Source organism: Myotis daubentonii, chromosome 17 (assembly GCF_963259705.1).
Source record: "Myotis daubentonii chromosome 17, mMyoDau2.1, whole genome shotgun sequence".
NCBI classification, from domain to species: Eukaryota; Metazoa; Chordata; class Mammalia; order Chiroptera; family Vespertilionidae; genus Myotis; species Myotis daubentonii.
In genome coordinates, this window is record NC_081856.1 from 42,254,864 (window position 1) to 42,273,855 (window position 18,992).

General features: G+C 47.2%; 1 protein-coding gene across 8 annotated transcripts in view; it reads left to right on the forward strand.

The window, feature by feature from the left end:
* Positions 1-7,117: 7,117 nt before the first annotated feature.
* SNX31 (sorting nexin 31) overlaps positions 7,118-18,992 on the forward strand; it is a 40,706-nt gene continuing 28,831 nt past the window's right edge. For 3 of the 8 annotated variants that reach the window (XM_059672087.1, XM_059672084.1, XM_059672086.1), the window contains exons 1-5: positions 7,122-7,517; positions 7,610-7,684; positions 11,766-11,880; positions 13,571-13,635; positions 18,565-18,675. In XM_059672087.1, the coding sequence (XP_059528070.1) occupies positions 7,452-7,517; positions 7,610-7,684; positions 11,766-11,880; positions 13,571-13,635; positions 18,565-18,675 (432 nt within the window). In that variant the 5' untranslated portion in view covers positions 7,122-7,451. Of the gene's footprint in view, positions 7,518-7,609; positions 7,685-11,765; positions 11,881-13,570; positions 13,636-18,564; positions 18,676-18,992 lie in introns of all 8 variants that reach the window. The other 5 variants (XM_059672088.1, XM_059672082.1, XM_059672083.1 and 2 more) reach the window with 3 other exon arrangements.

Below are 18,992 nucleotides of genomic sequence, written 5' to 3' on the forward strand. Positions count from 1 at the left end.
TATGTGTACTGTAGAATTGAACAGAGGAGTAAATACATTGATCTTGTTTGGTGCTAGGCTTCTCATGGTGAGAGAAAGAAGCTACAAACATAACTAAAATGACACAGTTGATGAGGGTCAGAGCACGTTTGAATACGAAAACCTGGGGTCCTTTCTTGCATGAGCTCTGATGAAAGCCAAGTGCTACTCATGAGCTCCGCACCCCCAGCCCCAGGCCCCGGAGGTGGTTCTGCGGGGGATGGCCCACCCCCTCCCCCTCCCGCTGCTGGGTGGCTTCCTGGTGATCTGATTTGATGTGAGGAGAGAACTAGAATACCTATAGGAATAAGGCGTTAGTTAAATGTCCCTGATCCAGATAAGCCTTCCTTGTGCCCCCGACTCAGGGCAGCTCCCCTGACTCACACCCCAATCCAGCACGTGCTTTGTGCTCTGCACTCCATGCTTGTCCTCCATAGAATGGCTCACACTTGGAGTCTGTTCCAGTTGTACTCTTTCTTGCTCAATATCTGGCTTCCCCATGAGACTGTCTGAGCACAGGGACCTCTGGCTTGTCCACCACAGTGCCCACAGCCCAGGCCCAGGGCCAAACACACAGCACTCCCTCCCCTCTCGACTGAATACCAGTCCACCTTGCCTGACAAGCTCACTGCCGGAACTACCAGCTCAACCTTGTTCCTACCACTCCCTAACTAGGGATGCAGAGAAGCTGGTTGTCCTCAAGTTCATGTTGATTTTCTGAAATCAAAGTCTGATAGCTGAATAGGACAGGCTCAGCAGGTGGAACAAACCCAGGCATGTTATTATTTACTAGAGGCCCAGTGCATTAAATTTGTGTACTGATTGGATCCCTAGCAGCTGCTGGCTACTGTCCGGGTACTCCCTCCTTTCCCCCGGCCAGCCCTGCCCCCTGGTCGAACTCCCAGACGAACTCCCGGTCGAGGGGACAATTTGCATACTGCGCTTTTATTATATAGGATGGTGTGTGCTGGCGTGGCTAGGAATGCCCTTCCTGTATCCCCAGCCATGGAGCTGTGGCTCTCATTTCTGCTAAAGGAACAAAGTCTTTCTATAAACCGTTACACAATAGGGTTACAAGTGGCAGAGAAAGCCCTGCTCTGTTTCAGAGCGGTGAGGCGTGGCTGCAATTCACACCGCATCCTCACAGCTGAGAAAGAGGAAGGGGAGCCAGAAAGAACCAAAATCTAACAGAACAACTTTTCTGAAAAGCATTTCTCAAAAGCCCTGTGCGCTCAGAAAAGGGGCGGCCGCGTCCTCCCCAGTTGTACTGTGCAGTGATTTCTCTTTTAAAACTTTCAAATACAAAGATCCTACTTAGTGACAACCATGTGTTCCTAACTTAAACACCTGGTTCATTTTCAAAAGTAAAAAATAGATTTTTCTAAAGAAATAAGGCCAACCTTGTTGTTGGGATAGAAAGTTCTAGTGCTGAATAAATTCATACCTAGAAATGTTCTCTATTCTATGAACAGCTGAAATGGATGTTATCAGGGGACTTAAACATATGGTAGGACAGTTTATATATTTATTTTTTTATGCTTCTTTATGGTGGAAAGTATTACATATGTCCCCCTTTTTTCCCTGTTGACACCCTTCAGCCTGCCCCCACCCCTGGCCTTCACCACCCTATTGTCTGTGTCCATGGGTTATGCATATATGGGTACAAAGTCTTTGGTTGATTACCTCCCACCCACCCTCTCCTGCCTTCCCTCTGAGATTCCACACTCTGTTCCATGCTTCCATGGATCCACTCCGTTCATCAGTTTATTTTGTTAATTATATTTGTGGTAGGACAGTTTAGATGTCAAATGATGACAGTTAAGAGCTTGGGTACAGCAACCCGATGTGGGTCAGTGGTTAGAGCATCAGCCCTCGCACCAAAGGGTCGCAGGTTCAATTCTTGGTCAAGGGCATGTACCTGGGTTGCAAGTCCCTTCCCAGCACAGTTGGGGCATGTTGTGGAAGGCAATCAATCAATGTGTCTCTCATCAATGTTTCTCTCCTTCTCTTCACTCTTCTCCTCTCTCCTTCCCTTCCACTCTATCTAAAAATAACAAAAACAAAAAAGCAATGGAAAAATATCCTCAGGTGAGGATTGAAAGAAAAAAAAAAAGAGCTTGGGTACTGCAAACACATGGTACAACTGTCATCTTCCCAGCCCCGCCCATGATAGGCATTGCTAAACAGCAGTTTAGCAGGACAGGTGAGAATGGGGACTCTGAAATCACACGCCTGGGTTTGAATCCTGGCTCTGCCATTTAACAGCTGCACGGCCTTGGGTAGTTTACTCAGCCGTGCAGTGCTTCAGTTAGCTCATTAATAAAGAAGCAGAAGAGTAACTAAATGATTTCATATATAAAGCACTTAGCGGTGTGTTGGCCCAAAGTAAGTACAAGAAATAGTAAACTCTTAAGCCAAAAACTAGATACAAACCAAGTGCCCATCAATAAGAAAATAGATAAGTTGTGGTATATCCATACAATGGAATACTACTCAGCAATGAAAAGGAAAAAAAACCTGTTAACATACACAACAACCTCAAAATAAATAAGTGGAGTGGGAAAAAAAAAGCTAGACCAAAAGAGTACATAGGGCATGATTCCATTTCCATACAACTCTGGAAAGTGCAAACTAACTCATAGTGACAGAAGGCACATCATGATTGGGAGGCAGGGAGCGGCCGGAGGGAAGGGTTATGAAGGGGCAGGAGGAAACTTTTGTGGGTGATGATATGTTTACTATCTTGGTTGTGGTGATGGTTTTATGAGTGTGCACATATGTCAAACTTATCAAACTGTACACTTTAAATATGGGTGAATTATATGTATGTCAATTATGTCTCAATAAAACTGTTGAGGATAAAAAGCAATATTAGCCATTACTATTACCCCATCCATGTTAACACACTGCCCCAGGCGATCAGAGTCAACACAATTCTAGGCCTATTGGTGTTCCTGGTTGATTCTCTCCCACGTATGAAAACTTATGATCCTATAACTGACTAGTCTTCTGACCTTAGGCAAGTCACTGAAACTCTCTGAGCCTCAATGTTTTTCATCAGTAACATAGAAATTATAGTATCAACCTGCATTTCTAGAGTGTTGTGAAGGTGGAATGCGAGACTGTTCATCCAAGCGCTTTAAAACGCTGTCTGGTGTTGGGCTAATAACTGAAGGGGATGATACATGATGTAGGAGTTCAAATATTCCATGTGTGTTCCAGGACTTAGTCTGCCAGCTGAACTTGATACTAAGTACCTCTTAACGCAGCACCTTTATAAATCTGATTCGGATTTATGATTTTTGTATGAACACCATTGTTAGCTCATTTTTGCGATTTATCATCCAGGCCTGCGGAGGGAAGGGATTTAGGGTTATGTAGTCTGAGGGATGCAGACCAGGGCACTTGGGGAGGCCAGCCAGGGTGAGCAGGGGATGCTGTGTAAAGGCACTTCCCAGGCAGAAAGCCTGCCACCTGTGGATGCCTCTTCCTTCTGACCATGAGTGAAAGCCCGGTGCTGGGTGGCTGGCTGGGACTGGCTTAACCTCTTGAGTGACAATGATGTAGTCTCATTGGAGAGAGCCTGCAAGGGCGGTTGTAGGAAACAACGTAATAGACCTTATTTGGGGGGGTTGGAGGGAGTTCATAAACCCAGAGTGAAAAAGACTAGAAAGATACAAACTAAAATTGTTTCAAATGTACAAGGGTACAAACCAAATCACTAGCCATGGTTATTTTTAGACCTGGAGTTGGGGAAGCTTTTCACTTTCTTCTCTTGGCTTGTCTGTATTTTCTACTATTTCTACAGTGAGTGGCTATCGTTTTTTTGCAATAAGAAAACAAAACAACAACAACTAAAAACCAAAACCAAAGTGTTTCTGGTTTGGAATTGCTACCTTTGTTCCAAAAAGTAAGAAACATTCATGCTACCTCTAACCAAGAATGATAATCATCAGCTGCAAACAAACAGAGAAATGAAATGCCTCAAGCCCCCGCGTGACCTGCCAGCGCAGACATCTGTCTGGGAGAGCTGTGCCGTGCACTGGGTGGCTTCAGGATGGCCCTGCTGTGCCCCTTGACACACAATGAGAGGGCAGCGAGGTCCCCAGGCCTCTTTATGCCCTTTACCGCCAGATCTTGCTCTGTAATCCGTACATGAATATAAATTGTTAAATCGACATGTTTCTGCCTGAACCGCTTGGCTCGGAAGCAATTGTGTTGTATCCTGCACCCCCCAAACCTACCAGCCAGTGGGGCCAGAGCAGCCCCACCAAGGGTGATGATGCCCCCAGAGGCTCCCACGTGTGCTCACACAAAGTCCACTCGGCCGTGCCCCACTGTCCTGCTTCATGGCTTCTGCCGTGTCCTCTGCAGAACCCAGAGAGTCAAATGGCAAATCCCGGCAGCGGGGTGTAGCCTGTGTAACCTCGGGCGAGATACTTTGTGCCCCAAGAAATAAAAATAAAATACAGAGCCACCATATGATCTGGCAATTCCACCTCTGGATGTTTACTCAAAGGAGATAGCACTAACTCTAAAAGACACATGCAGCCCCGTGTTCATTGCAGCGCTGTTTACAGTAGCCAGGACAGGGACGCACTTGGCTGAACAGTCTCCCATTGAACCTTCACAACGCTCTAGAAATGCAGGTGGATATGTACTGGCTACTGTACAATTTTAGTTTGTATCTTTCTAGTCTTTTTCACTCTGGGTTTATGAACTCCCTCCAACTCCCAAAATAAGGCCTATTATGTTGTTTCCTACCACCGCCCTTGCAGGCTCTCTCCAATGAGTCCACACATACATGCAATGGGATATTATTCAGCCGCAAAGAGAAGAAAATCTTGCCATTTTCAACAACATGGATGGATTTTGAGGGCATTATGCTAAGTGAAATAAGTCAGACTGAGAAAGATGAATACTCTATGATCTCACTTATATGTGGAATCTTAAAAAAAAACACCCTCAAAGAAACAGAGTAGGAGGTGGCTCTTTCTGCCTCTCCCTTCCTCTCTTTCTAAAAGAGAGAGAGAGAGAGAGAGAGAGAGAGAGAGAGAGAGAGAGAGAGAGAGAGAGAATCAATTAAAAAAATGAGAGACTGTTGAAAGAACTGGGGATGCTTAGTCCAGAGAACAAAGGGTTTTTGTGACCCCAGCTAACTGGCTGCTGACAACTATTTAAAACCAGGGCTTCTTGGGGATCAAGAGAGGCCCAAGCCTCTTCCATTAAATGAGGTTTCTGGTGTATTAATGAAAAAAGGAACATTTACGCAATGGAATACTACGTGCTATAGAAAAAGAAGGGGCTCTTACTCTTTGCGACAGCATGGAGGGGGGACCTGAGAGTATTATGTGAAGCGAAATAAGCTAGTCAAAGCAAGACAAACACCATATGATCTCACTACTATGTGGAATCTAAAGAACAAAACAAACTGACGAAAAAAATGGAACCAGAAGAATGGACACATGGAACAGACTGGAGGGAGCCAGAGGGGAGGGAAGTGGGATGCCTGGTAAATGAAGGGATTAGCTAAAGAACATATGTGCAGACCCCATGGACATGGAAAATGGTGTGACAAAGGCCAAAGGAGGGAGAGGTGGGGGGAGGAGGAGGTGGGCAAAGGCAGGGGGGGGGGGATGAGGATGAGGGCAGTCTACAATAATGTCAACATTAAAGTTTTCAAATAATAATAATAATAATAATTCAAACAGAAAACACTGGTTATGTAACCAAGCAAGGCCTGGCCTGTGAGGAAAGAGATAAGAAATAAAATGGAGTCACTATAGTCAAGCTGTTAAATTAGCAAAAATATAGTAGCTTAAGGCACCAGGAAACCATCCTGACTTTAACAAGCCTGGGAACTTAAACTTTTGAACTTTCCGGTCCTGCAGCAACGCCTGGCTATACATCAAACCTCCAGATAACCCACCCGTTCCCCCTAAAGACCTAAGGAAAGAGTGTGCATGTCTCCAGACCACCTGACATTTAAGTGTTGCCATCGCAGACCAGCCCAGAGGCTACGCATGCTGGACCCGTTCTTCTCAAACACGTACGTTATAAGAACTCTCAGCGTTTCTTTTTTCTTAGGAACACCCTGGGGATTGCCTAGTTGGGCTTTCACTTTGCAAACCCTAAGACCCTTGGAAAAAAAAATCTTCATCATTAATTTCTAAAAAAGAGGTTTTGGTGTTTTTTTTTTCAAAGAAAAATATTTAGTAGTTAAAAAAATACTAGAGCAAGGTAATAACAAATACAGTTGACTCTTGACCAGCGAGCTTGGGGTGAGGGGTGCCAACCTACCCTACCTCACAGTTGAAAATCCAGGTATAAAGTGTCAGCCCTTTGAATACTTGGATTTCCAACCTCACATCCAAAATGCAGGCGACCCTTGAACAAGGCGGGTTTGAACTGCTTTGGCTCACTTATACACGGATTTTTAAAAAATCCTTGAGTTATACTTAACAAATGTTAGCATAAAAAACTGAACCTAATATAATTATGGCAGTCACAGAGTAATGGACTCGAATTATGCATTTTTTTGAGAAAACCGTAATTCAGAGTGCCCTGCAGGCAGGGTTGGCGGGCGATGGGAGAAAACTGTTTTCAAGGCCCGAACATCTGTAGTCTGAGGTTGGGTCTGACCGTCGTGACCTCTGTCTCTATCTTTCATGATGGACCCATGGTAAGGGGGGCTGGGCATTCTGCAAGTCCGAGTGAGAGTGGGCCCTGAAGGGTACACTTGGAGAAGGCGGCTTCTCTCCGGCTGTGCGCCCCAGAACCCCTAACCTCCAGCAAGAAGCCAACTCTGAGATTTGGAGGCGATGGGAAGTAGTTGGTGTTCAGGACATCTGTGCAGCTGGAGCAACGATGTCTAACTTCTCCCCCTTCTGAAAATAGGATAAAACCCTGGCCTGCTCCCCAGAGGAATTCTACCTCGCCACCCACTCATCCACGCAAATCCCCTTCCTCCCCCCCCCCCCCGCCCCCCCTCCCCCGAGCCTCCAGACTCCAGGGGGAACCGGCTCTGGCACCCTCTCACATGTCTGTCTCTCCACCCTGAATTCCGTGCCAGGCCCTGCCCGGCACCTGGGAGCCCTGCCTCCCGCGCTGGCTGCCCGCGGCAGTGGGGGGCACGGGGGCGGGGTGGTTGCGGGGCTCCGCTCAGGCCCACAGACTTGCTCCACCCTCCACAGGTCCAGGGACCTGAGCAGCGCAGCCAGGGCTGGGCGGGGACCAGGAGGAGGCGCCGCGGCCCCGGCCCCACCTGCGGACGTCGGGGACCTGGGGGCGCGGGAGCAGGGCTCCGCCCCGACGGCGTGGCCACCCGGCTGCGCCCACCGCTCGGGGCTCAGAGCCTAGGACCGCAGGCCGGGCTTCCCCGCAGCAACCCGACCCGGACCCCGGACCCCGGACCGCGGACCGCGCCGCGAGCCATGAAAATGCACTTCTGCATCCCGGTGTCCCAGCAGCGGCCCGACGCGCTGGGCGGCCGCTACACGGTGCGCAGGAGCCGGGGTCCCCTGGGCAGGGGGAGGCGGTGCCGGGCGGGGCGCGCCTGCTCCGGGCTCACCGGCCTCGTCTCTGCTTGCAGCTGTACTCCGTGTACCTGGACGGGCTCCTGTTCTGCAGGGTGCGCTACAGCCAGCTGCATCGCTGGAACGAACAGGTGAGCGCGCCCCGGGCGGCCCAGCCCGGCCCCGGACGCAGGTGAGGAACGTGCGCCCCGCGGGCTCCGGGCCCTGAAAGCAGTTCAGGCTCCGGATCCGCGGACCACGTGGTGGGAAGGATCGGCTGTGGATTCTCTGGCTCAGAACTCAGTGCGTCCACCCGCTGCTGCCCCTCACACCTTGCACTTACAGTTCCCCTTTCTTTGGAAACAACTCCATTTTAAAGAAACTACAGGCAGCCCTCGAGTGAGGTTGGACTCCATATATGTCCTTTCGTGGTTACGTCGCCATCCCCCATTTATTTATAACAAAAAATGTTCTGTCATGTCGACGTATGTACATATGTGCTTTATGTTTTTTATTATTTATTTGCCACAAGGTCAGGAATTGTTATCTTTTTTTAAATTTTTTTTTTTTACTGTTTCACTTCATTGCTGCTGAGTATATCCTCCATGTGAGTGACAGGTGGGTTCCGACTTACGGTGAAAATCGAGTTATGTCGCGTCGTAGGAAGGGATCTCCGATGTAACCCAAGGCCCTACTGTATTTAGATCTTAGGTGGCTATTGGTATTTATTATTAGTTTTTTTTAAAAAATATGTTTTTATTGATTTCAGAGAGGAAGGGAGAGGGAGAGAGATAGAAACACCAATGATGGGTGAGAATCATTGATTGGCTGCCTCCTGCATGTCCCCCACTGGGGATGGAGCCTGCAACCCTAGCCATGTGCCTTTAACCAGAATTGAACCCGGGACCTGGGACCCTTCAGTCCACAGGCCAACGCTCTCTCCACTGAGCCAAACCGGCTAGAGCTGGTATTTATTATTGATTTAAAACAATAACTAACAGGCAGTTACTGAGGCCCGCAAGCTTTGCATGGAATGGCGTGCTTATAACTTTTACAACAGTCCTATGAGCTAGGACACAGCTAGCCCCGCTTACCAGATGAGAACACGGGGAAACAACGTGCCCAAACTCATACTGCTGGTCAATGTCAGAGGCAGAATTTTATCTTTATAATTGTTCGGACCCATTCGATTTTTTTTTTTAAACCAAAGTTGACAAAATAAATTGTATCAGTAAAATGGTTGAGTCAAATGCTTGAGTTCTAAACCGCCATGCTTCTCTCTATTCTGGAATAACTCAGTGAGAACTGGAGTGTGCAGGGGGATGGATTTCGGTAAAGGTATACAATTTCCACACCATAATTAAGACAGAGAGCAGGCCCCACATTCTAAAAGTTCTTTGTCTCCTTCACCCTCCATCCCTTCCCTCCACCTCTGGCCCCAGGCAACCAGGCTCTGCTTTCTGTCACAGGGGTCCAGGCCAGGATTTCACTCCAGCTGCTCAGCAAGCCCTTGTAAGGCTGGTTTTGCATCCTCCTCATCACCCCTGTCATCACCCCCCTCCCCCCCTCTTATAGATAGTAAGGCTGACAGGCATTGCAAATACAAACACAGGACGCCCAGTCCATGTCCGATACACAGCACACGCTTTTTTAGAATAAGTATGTCCCAAGCAATGTTTGGGACATGCTTCACTGGCATTTTATCTGGCAACCCTAAGCCTGACACTGAAAAAAAAGGTGATCTCTCGTAGCCACTTCTCACCTAGATTCTATTCTTCCTATTCTCTAGAAGATGTAAAATACCTCAGGGTTTTTAATCTGATTCAATACAAAGCACCATAAAGAAGGAAACAATATAAAAGCCCCATCCGCGTGCACATGCGTGTGTGCGTGTGTGTGCGTGTGTGTGTGTGTGTGTGTGTGTGTGTGGTGAGTATAAGTGTATTTTCAGTTGGCTTCCCGGGAAGTTCTGCATCCCCATAGAATAGAAACATTGTCTTAAGAATTAACTGACTTATGCATGCACTTAAGGACTGTTTACTGAGTTCTGTGGGCTGAAGGGTCTGGGGTTCGATTCCGGCCAAGGGCACATGCCCAGGTTGTGGGCTCAATCCCCAGTAGGAGGCGTGCAGGAGGCAGCCAATCAATGATTCTCTCTCATCATTGATGTTTCTATCTCTCTTCCCTCTCCCTTCCTCTCTGAAATCAGTAAAAATATATATTTTAAAGTACATATTATCTGAACATTGTCTTTTAAAAATGTCCCAAATACGCCATAATACAAGAACAGAAGACGTGTGTTTTCCTTTTGTCCTCTTGAAATAATTTTTTGAGAGAGCGGGCTAAACCCGTGGTCGGCAAACTGCGGCTCGCGAGCCACATGCGGCTCTTTGGCCCCTTGAGTGTGGCTCTTCCTAAGCCTTAGGAGTACCCTAATTAAGTTAATAACAATGTACCTGCCTATATAGTTTAAGTTTAAAAAATTTGGCTCTCAAAAGAAATGTCAATCGTTGTACTGTTGATATTTGGCTCTGTTGACTAATGAGTTTGCCGACCACTGGGCTAAACTATCATACCAGGTAATTCTTCCTCAGGGTGCTGCTGGGTTTTATACCTAAACTGTGTGCTGTCTGATGCCAGTGGGAAAGGCTCTATTTTGATAGAGTTGAAGAGCTTGTGAGTTGATCGTGACTTTTGGCAGACTTACCTACAGCTTGTTGTATGTTTATCTTCCCCCTTCCAGCAGTACTAGAGAAGGGAGGGGAAGGATTCTTTGAGAAGACAGCTCAGGCTGTGAAACCTGCTGGGAGAGTTTTTGCTCTGTGATGGGTATTGGGACCTGAATTCTTGTTGACTTTCTCCCCAGATCTTGGCCTGAAGGTGGAGGCTCTGCAGGATGCTCTCTTGGAGATGCTTAACCCAGGCAGCCTGCTGTGATCCCAACCAATTTGGGAGCAGCTGCGACATTTATGAACATGTGTCAAGGAAGACAACGGCCTTTTAAAGATCATTTAGTCAGTTAATAAAAAATAATAATTGCATGCAAAGAAGACAGGGTTCTGCTTCTATTTAATGGAATTTGCAGAGATGGGGTGCGGGGCGGGGTGTATAAATCCCAGGAAGTTTGTGTTGCCTTGTGGGGCAGGTGCCTTTGGACAGTCTCTGGCATGGCAGGAAAATGTCCTGGAATGGAAAAGAAACAGAATTTTCTGCTGCCAGATTTAGAAGAAAGTTTGCAAACTTAAATAGCTACAGGAGTCGGACTGGTAATTTAAACGAGAGGCACAGATCAGGTGAGAGGCCAGGGGGCGTGAGAACTGCCTAGTCTCTGAAGGGGGTGGTTGCTTGAGAGAATGGGAGCTCAGTGATTCCAGACCTTCTGACTTTTCAAGAGAAGCCAGAATTCAGTTTGTTCAAAATAAACTTTAATTTTGTAGACCAGTTGTGGGTTTACAGAAGAGTTGCAAGGAAAGTACAGAATTTCTAGATACCCTGCACCCGGTTTTCCCTCTTGTTTTCCGTTAGCATGGTGCGTTTTTACAGTCAATGAACCAGCGTTGCTATAATATTATTAACTGGAGTCTATCATTTATTCAGACTTCAGGGTTAACCTGGTGTCCTGTTTCTGTTCCACGACCCCATCCAGGACCGCACGTTACATTTAGTTGTCATGTCTCCTCAGGCTTCTCTTACCTGTGACAGTTTCTTAGGTTTCGTGGTTATGAATGACCTGGACTGCTCTGAGGCGTGCGGGGCAGGTATTTTGTGGACGGTCGCTCCATTGGAATCTGATGTTTTCACACGCCTAGACTGCGGTGATGTGTTTTTGGGAGGGAGACCACACAGGTCGAGGGCCCTTGTCATCACACCCTAGAAAGGGCAGCCACTATCAACGTGACCCACCCTGTTGGCGTTAACTTTGATCTCCTGGCTGAGGTAGTGATTGGCAGGTTTGGCCCCTATGAAGTGACCCTTTCATCTCCCCTCCCACAGTGTATTTTTGGAAGGAAGTCGCTGTGTGTGGCCCACACTTGGCGTTGGGAGTTATACTCCTTCTCCTTGTGGGATGGGTGTCTACATAAATCATATGAGATTCTTCTGCACAGGAGATTTGTCTGTTCTCTCCTATTTATTCATTCATTCATTCATTTATTCACTCATTGATATTTGGTATCTCACCAACTTTGAATTGGAGGCTCTTTGCCATAAATATGTGTTTTCTGGATCTTTCAGCTGAGACGGGTCTTTGGAAATTGCCTGCCTCCCTTCCCACCAAAGTACTATCTTGCGATGACCACATCTATGGCTAATGAGAGGAGGGACCAGTTGGAACATTATTTGCAAAATGGTAGGTATTTGGATTTTTTAAAAATAAATTTAATGAAATATAGGTTGCACAATACGAAATCCACTCATTTAAAGTGTACAATTCTGTGGTTATATTTACAGGATTGTGCAGCTGTCACCATGGTCAAATTTGAGAACATTTTTATCACTCCAAAAAGGAACGTATGCCTATTATAAGTCACCCCCTAGTCCTCTCCCCTACTAGCCCCTGTCACCCACTACACTCATGTCTGTCTTTATAGCTTTGCTTCTTCTGGACATTTCAGATAAATGGAATCATTAATAGGTGACCTTTGTATTTGATTTTAAAAATACTTTTCTTTTCTCTAGCTTCCTTTATAGTAAGAATATAGTACATAATACACATAACATACAAAATACATGTTAATCAACTGTTTATCTTACCAGTAAGGCTTCTGGTCAACAGTAGGGCATTAGTAGTTAAGTTCTGGGGGGGAGACAAAGTTCTACTGTGACATTCGATTGCATGGGGGTCGGCACCCCTAACCCCTGCATTGTTCAAGGGTCAACAGTATACAATGAAAGGTACATTCCCTCCCACCCCAGGCCCCCAAACTTCTAGAAGTACACACTATTACAAGTGGATTCCTCAGAAACCACCTGCGTGTATACTATCGTGTGTGTACACCCTGTTTGTCCATCACTAACTGAAACTTACTCTATACATTTGTCTATATCTGATTTTTAAAAGCTTTTTATTCTGAAAGATTCTCTGACTTACAGAAAAGTTGCAAAAAGTAATGCAAAAATGTCTGTGAACGCTTCACCTAGACTTCCCAAATGTTAACATTTTCACATGCCTTATCATTCTCTCTCGCTTTCCCCGCACGTATGTCTACATATTCATATATATTGTCTATAACTTACTGAGATACTTGTGTTGTACACACAAGCCATGTTGCCTTTACATAGTTCTGTGTGTATTTCCTAAGATCAAGGACATGCCCTTCTATAACCTCAGTATAGTTGGTTATCAAAATCAGGAACTTAACAGTGATACAATAATGTTATTTAGAGGCCTTATTCAACCCTCACCGACTATCCCACTATGTCCTTCCTAGCAAAAGAAAAAAGGTTTTTTATTCTGCATGCTGTTTCCTTATTTCTCATGGCTGCACTTTTTTTTTTTTAAAGCATAGCCAATGAAAATTCTAGAAGTCATCTATTTCCCATCTGTCTTTTGTAATGGAGAATATACCCCGCTCAGACCTGCTAAATAAGCCCTTTCAAGCTCACAATGTAATAATTTTTGAATTTTCATTCTCTCTTGGTTTGCTTCCTCACATCTTAGAGACAGACTCCTTTCACCGCTGGCCTTTTCACAGATGATCTCAGTGCTTACGGGGTCAGTCTCCAGGCCTGGCCTTTATCCGTAGCATCAGCATGACTCGCGCATCCATCCTCTTTGGCAGGTGGCTAGTGAGCAACTGGGGTTTGCATGAGCAAAGTGAGATTCCTGGACACGGTCACCTGGGATTGCTGTGATGGGTTCGTGTTGTCAGGGCTGCCTGGAGGCAGCAGGCTTTGCAGATTTTCATGTATTTGAGAGGTCAAAGCGCTACTGCCTTCGAGGAGGCAGCAAGGCCTGGAGGGTTCCCGAAGGTCGGAGCAGTTTAATAGGGAAGTTAGCCCAGCCCCATGCTAACCGGCTCCATGTCCATGTTTTTCAGTAACCGTGGACCCCAACATGTTGAGAAGTGATGTCTTCGTTGAATTTTTAAAGCGGGTGCAGCTGGTAAGCTTGCTCTTCTTTGCTGGGGTCATAGTTTTGCTGCAGAACAGGTCTCTGCGTGAACCACGCGCGTGTTTCCGGCCCCACAGAGCCTGGACTCAGGGAACACACATCACGTGGAGCACGTGGGAGGATGGTTCCTATTTTGCTCTTTTGGAGGCTTAGATTCCGGGTGGAAAACTAAGTGTGTCACTTGACTTTTCGCTCATTTAATAAAGCAGTTACCTTATTAAGTATTTGTACATCTCAAAACTGGTCCGAGAATCTTATATCATGAAGGGCCCCATGACAATGCAGCAATGCCACTTCTTTGTTTTTAATTTTTTAAATTTTTGTTCATTTCAGAAAGGAAGAGAGAGAGTGAGAGAGAGAGAAAAACATCAATGATGAGAGAGAATCATTGATCGACTGCCTCCCAGACGCCCCCTCCTGGGGATCGAGCCTGCAACCGAACATGTGCCCTGATTGGAATCAAACTGTGACCTCCTGGGTCATAGGTCAATGCTCAACCACTGAGCCTTACCAGCCGGGCGGGATGCCACTCCTGTAGCTGAAATGCCCAAATGTGCTATGGTGGAGCCAGCAGGGCAGCAGTAATGGCCATGCCACCATTACTTGGACGTTCTCTGCTCCTAATTGTGTTGTAAGTGGATCACAGAGAAAATCCATCTGAACAGAGTGACATACTAGTACAGCAGCTCACTTTCCTTTGTTGGGCTCAGCCACTGCCCAGGTGACCACATTCTATGTCAGTGCACAGAGAGAGGCTGAAACTTTCCCAAGTACGCTGTTGAGCACACCCCTCCTTCTGGTTGTACAGATGGGGACATCTTTCTGCCTGAAGGTCTGTTCTTGACTGAATGGAAAAATTTCGAAAGGCTTAGTTGTACAATGTGATGGCATTGACCTGGGTCTCTAGCTCGGGGAAGCATGATACCTTGATCCGATTTGTAAAACGTGGGAGCAAATTTTATTTATTCATTTAACTCATTTAACTGTGTTGGTATACGTACTGGTCCACTCAATGTAAGAAATGACCGTAGAGCTTCTATTGTGTAGTCACTGGAATTTACACATATACTTGATGGTTTAAGAAATACACACACAGCCCTGGCCAGGTGACTCAGTTGTTTGAATCACCGTTCCATACACCAAAAAATTGTGGGTTTGATCTCCAATTCAGGCATGTGTGGGAAACAACCGATTGATGTTTCTCTTTCCCATACTTCTCAATCTCTCTCAAGTCAATAAAAGTATCCTTGGGTGAGGATAAAAAAAATACACACACACACACACACACACACACACACTTTGAAAAGTCAGTTGTTGAGGTGATGATAGTGGTAACATTCAAACAGCACACAAGGGTCCAGGATAAAAGTAACCACCCAGACCTCAGAGACAACTGTGGTTCACAGTTTAACGTGTGCTCTTCACATTTCTGCACACACACAAACACTCGCATGTATATATGTCGTTTTTGTGTTACAAATAGTCACACACACCTACTCACTGTTTGAATCTTATATTTTAGAACTTACATCTTGCAAATCTTTCTATGTCAGTACACAGAGGGATGTTTGGTCTTGACTCTATCATCTTTTTGTGTGTGCAATATGGTTTTTAAAAATTATTTCATATCGATAATTTGAAGCTTTGTTTTGAGTGCCTCTTTTTCCAGGTAATTTGAAAGATTTCTACCTGCTCTGGCTCTCAGTATTTTACCTTTATAACTTCATGCCAAAGCCTTGTGCTCCAGCTGCGTTCAGCAGCATCTCTTCTTGCTTCTTCTGATAAGATTTTCACGATGGTTTTATTTTCCCCTTTCCTTTCTTCTGTGAACTTTGCCAGCTTGCTTTATATCCTTTCACTATCTTGCCTCTTTTCTGAGGCTTTTATCTGTTCTTTGAGATCGGAGTTCAGAGAAGCCATATTCTTATTAATACATCCATCATTTTCATCTCTTTGGTGGCATCATTTTTTGGATGCATATGTTTTACCCTTAGTTGGTCATGTTTCTTTCCTCCTTTATTTCAGGGTTTTGCTAGGTTCCCGGGCAGTCCCTCAATTTTGAAGGTTCTGTGCTTGGTGAGCCAGCTGTTCCCTGACATGTAGTGCTGGGGGGGGAGCCGAACTTCAGTCATCTGACTCTGTCTCATTTCTGCCCTCAGGGCCTAACAGTGTGTAGCAGTGAAACCATTAACTACAGTTCCTCATATCATCATCTAGCTTTTTATTTATTTTTAAAATGTTTTCACTGCTTTTTAAAAAAATATATTTTTATTTATTTCAGAGAGGAAGGGAAAGGGAGAGAGAGATAGAAACATCAACGATGAGAGAGAATCATTGCTACCTCCTGCACACCCCCTACTGGGAATGGAGCCTGCAACCCGGGCATGTGCCCTTGACCAGAATCGAACTTGGGACCTTTCAGTCCACAAGCCGATGCTCTATCCACTGAGCCAAACCAACTAGGGCATATTGCTTTTTTTGTAAGAGTGAGAGGAAGGGAGAGGGGGAGAGAAACATCGATGAGAGAGAAACATAATCGATCGGCCACCTCCTGCACGCCCCCTTCTGGGAATCAAGCCCACAAGTTTATTTTAGAGCCAAGGAGAGGGACACAGGGAAGCAACCTGCCCAGCTTTACACAGGTCGCATGCAGCGTGTGCGGGAGGTAGGCTGGCAACCCAAGCAGTCTGCTGTGCGGATGGCGCTTCTGAACCATGTGGTCTGGCCCGGGCCCTCAGTGCTGACACACGGAATACTGCAGCCCACCTCTCTGGTCTCCCCCATCCTCCAGGCTCTCTTCCAGTCCAGGCCATTCTCACCACTGCCAGCCAAACCTTTCTATAACTGCCCTTCCACCCTTCCCTTTCCCTATCCAGAACCACCAGGGCACCTTTTAAATAAAACCCTCAGTCGCCTGATTTCAGGACTACCCACAATCTGACTTGCTCTACCAATCCAAACGCTTCCTCGCTTTTCTTTTGCAGAAGAGTTGAATAAAGACGTGCATTTATATCATTTTAACTGTTCCTATAGTTTAGATGTCTTCATGGTCTGCCATCTGGCTTGCCTTGGGAGTTACCTTGAGGTAACCTAAATGAACACTAGCTTTTCTTTAGAATCTTATCAAAAAGCAGTGACATTTCCCCCATTCATTTTGTGAGTGGTTTTCCCCCGAGATAAGAGATGTTTGTGGTTATAGGCCAAGAACCTTAAGAACCCAGGTATACCTAGAAAGGGACTGTCTGCCCTGGGGAACTCCTACCCCTTTGGTTTCTCTCTCTCTCTCTCTCTCTCTCTCTCTCTCTCTCTCCCCCCATCCCCTTCCCTATCTCCTTACTCCCTTCCACTCTCTCTAAAAATCAATGGGAAAAATATCCTCGGGTGAGGATAACAAAACAAACAAAAAGATACGTTGTTTTTGCGGGGGGACCAATCCTTTGAATTTGGAAAACAGTAGATTCTCTCTTCTAAAGTACTTAGGCTCAGACTTACAGACACTTAGTAACTGCAAGTATTGGGGTGAAGGGGGAGAATTAAAATGTAAAGTCCAAGCTTGCCTTTTGATAACAAAATTAGAAACAATAAGCCTGTCACCAGTGGGATTGGACTTTGGAGGTAACTGGGCGATGTGGTGGGGTTTTGGATCCCTCCTCCATTCCCTACAAAGCCGGATGTCTCATCTGTTGTGTCTGTGAATGGGGTGGGATGGGGCCGGGTGCAGGAAAGGGGAGTTTGCCTGTTAAGGGGGAAGGGTTTCACCTGGACAGCCTGGCCCCAACTCTGTGATCTCCAAACCATCTTCAGATGGTCCTTTGGACTCCTCTCCTGTTGCCAAGAAGGAAGGTGACCTGGGCTGGGTGCACACACGTTAGTCACTGAAATGAGGTTACCCCCCGCACCCCCCCTCCGCCCCGGGGTCACTCTTACTGTGTTACTAATACTCTGGCTCAGAGAGTAGGCTCAGAACACAGAAAGAGGTTCGAGGGGCTTCCAGTTCTCCCAAGGATGCGCCATGACCACTGCCATTCTAAGGGCTTAAGAGAGCGCGGACCCACTGCATACAGTGGGTGTTAGGGATCAGGGCTTCAGCCCGTCATGGAACCGGGATGCGAGTCTGGGACCTGGTCAGCCTCCCCAGAGACGAGGCCGCTCTGTGACTGACAGGACCCCATCTGGGAGGTGCTAGAAACAGCGCCCCACCAGGTACAGCCACCCTGTGGGGCCCATCAGGGCAGCCCCTGGCCATGCCTCCTCCCTGGGTACCTCCCTCTATAGAAACTGAGCACCAATCAATCTCAGCTTTGAACTTCCCTAAACCCCGAGGGCCTCGGTGTCCCTCGTGTGTCCTGACACTTTGGAGCCTCCGTCCAGGAGCCGCACAGGCCCGGGGTGCACTCCGCCCGAGTATCCGCACCCCCTCGGGCATCGTGAACACGGCCAGAGCGGCGCTGAGCTGGGGCGCTGCCCTCAGCGGGTTCCCGTGCACAGATAGCAAGATGCTTCCACATGCAGGCCTCAGTTTACACGCACAGGTTTTTGCTGTAGCAGAATCCTACATTATTGCATTCTATGGACTTTTAGGGATGCTTGGAAATAGTAAAAACGAGAGTTAAAATCTGAGACCACCAAAGGTCTGTGGATGATTTTTCCCCCTAAAATGGATGCCTTGTTGTTTATTTGGAAATTACTCAAGTTCCATGTCATTGCATTGCCTTGGCACCTCTCCAGACCTCTCCCAACCCACGCTCTGCTCCCACCCCCCCCTCCGCCCGCCCCAAACTCCAGGCCCCAAATTTCTGCCCTGGGATTTCATGTGCCTGTGGGTACCGTGACCCTCCGGGCCAGGGAGAGGACGCTGCTGACTGTCCCCTGTGAGGGCCCCACTGGGACCCGCTTACCATGCCTTCCTTGTGCTCACAGGACACGTTCAGCATCACCGCCAAGAAAGCCGCCCTGGACATCCTGCTGCCCGACGGAAGGAGCATGGAAGTCGAAATCCTCACATCGGACACGGCTGAAAGGGTCCTGGAGGTAAGAGTCGCCTACACTGCAGCCCCAGACGGAAGGCGGGGAGCCTTGTTTGAAGGCAGGGACTAGGACACGGTCACCTTCTGGAAGCTCCCCGCCTACCCTTCCACGCTGGGTGATCTACCGGTGGAGATGCTGGGGTTTTCGGGGAGACTGGCCGAGAAGCCGAGCTCCACCCTGTCCCCCAGGCCTCTGCTTTCCCTCTCCCCGTGGGCACCGACTTTCCAGCGTCTCCTAGGGCCTTCCCACGCCAGCGGCCAGTCCCCTGGCACTTGGCTGGGGATGTGCCCTGGAAATACGCCCAGCGCTTTGTTACGGGG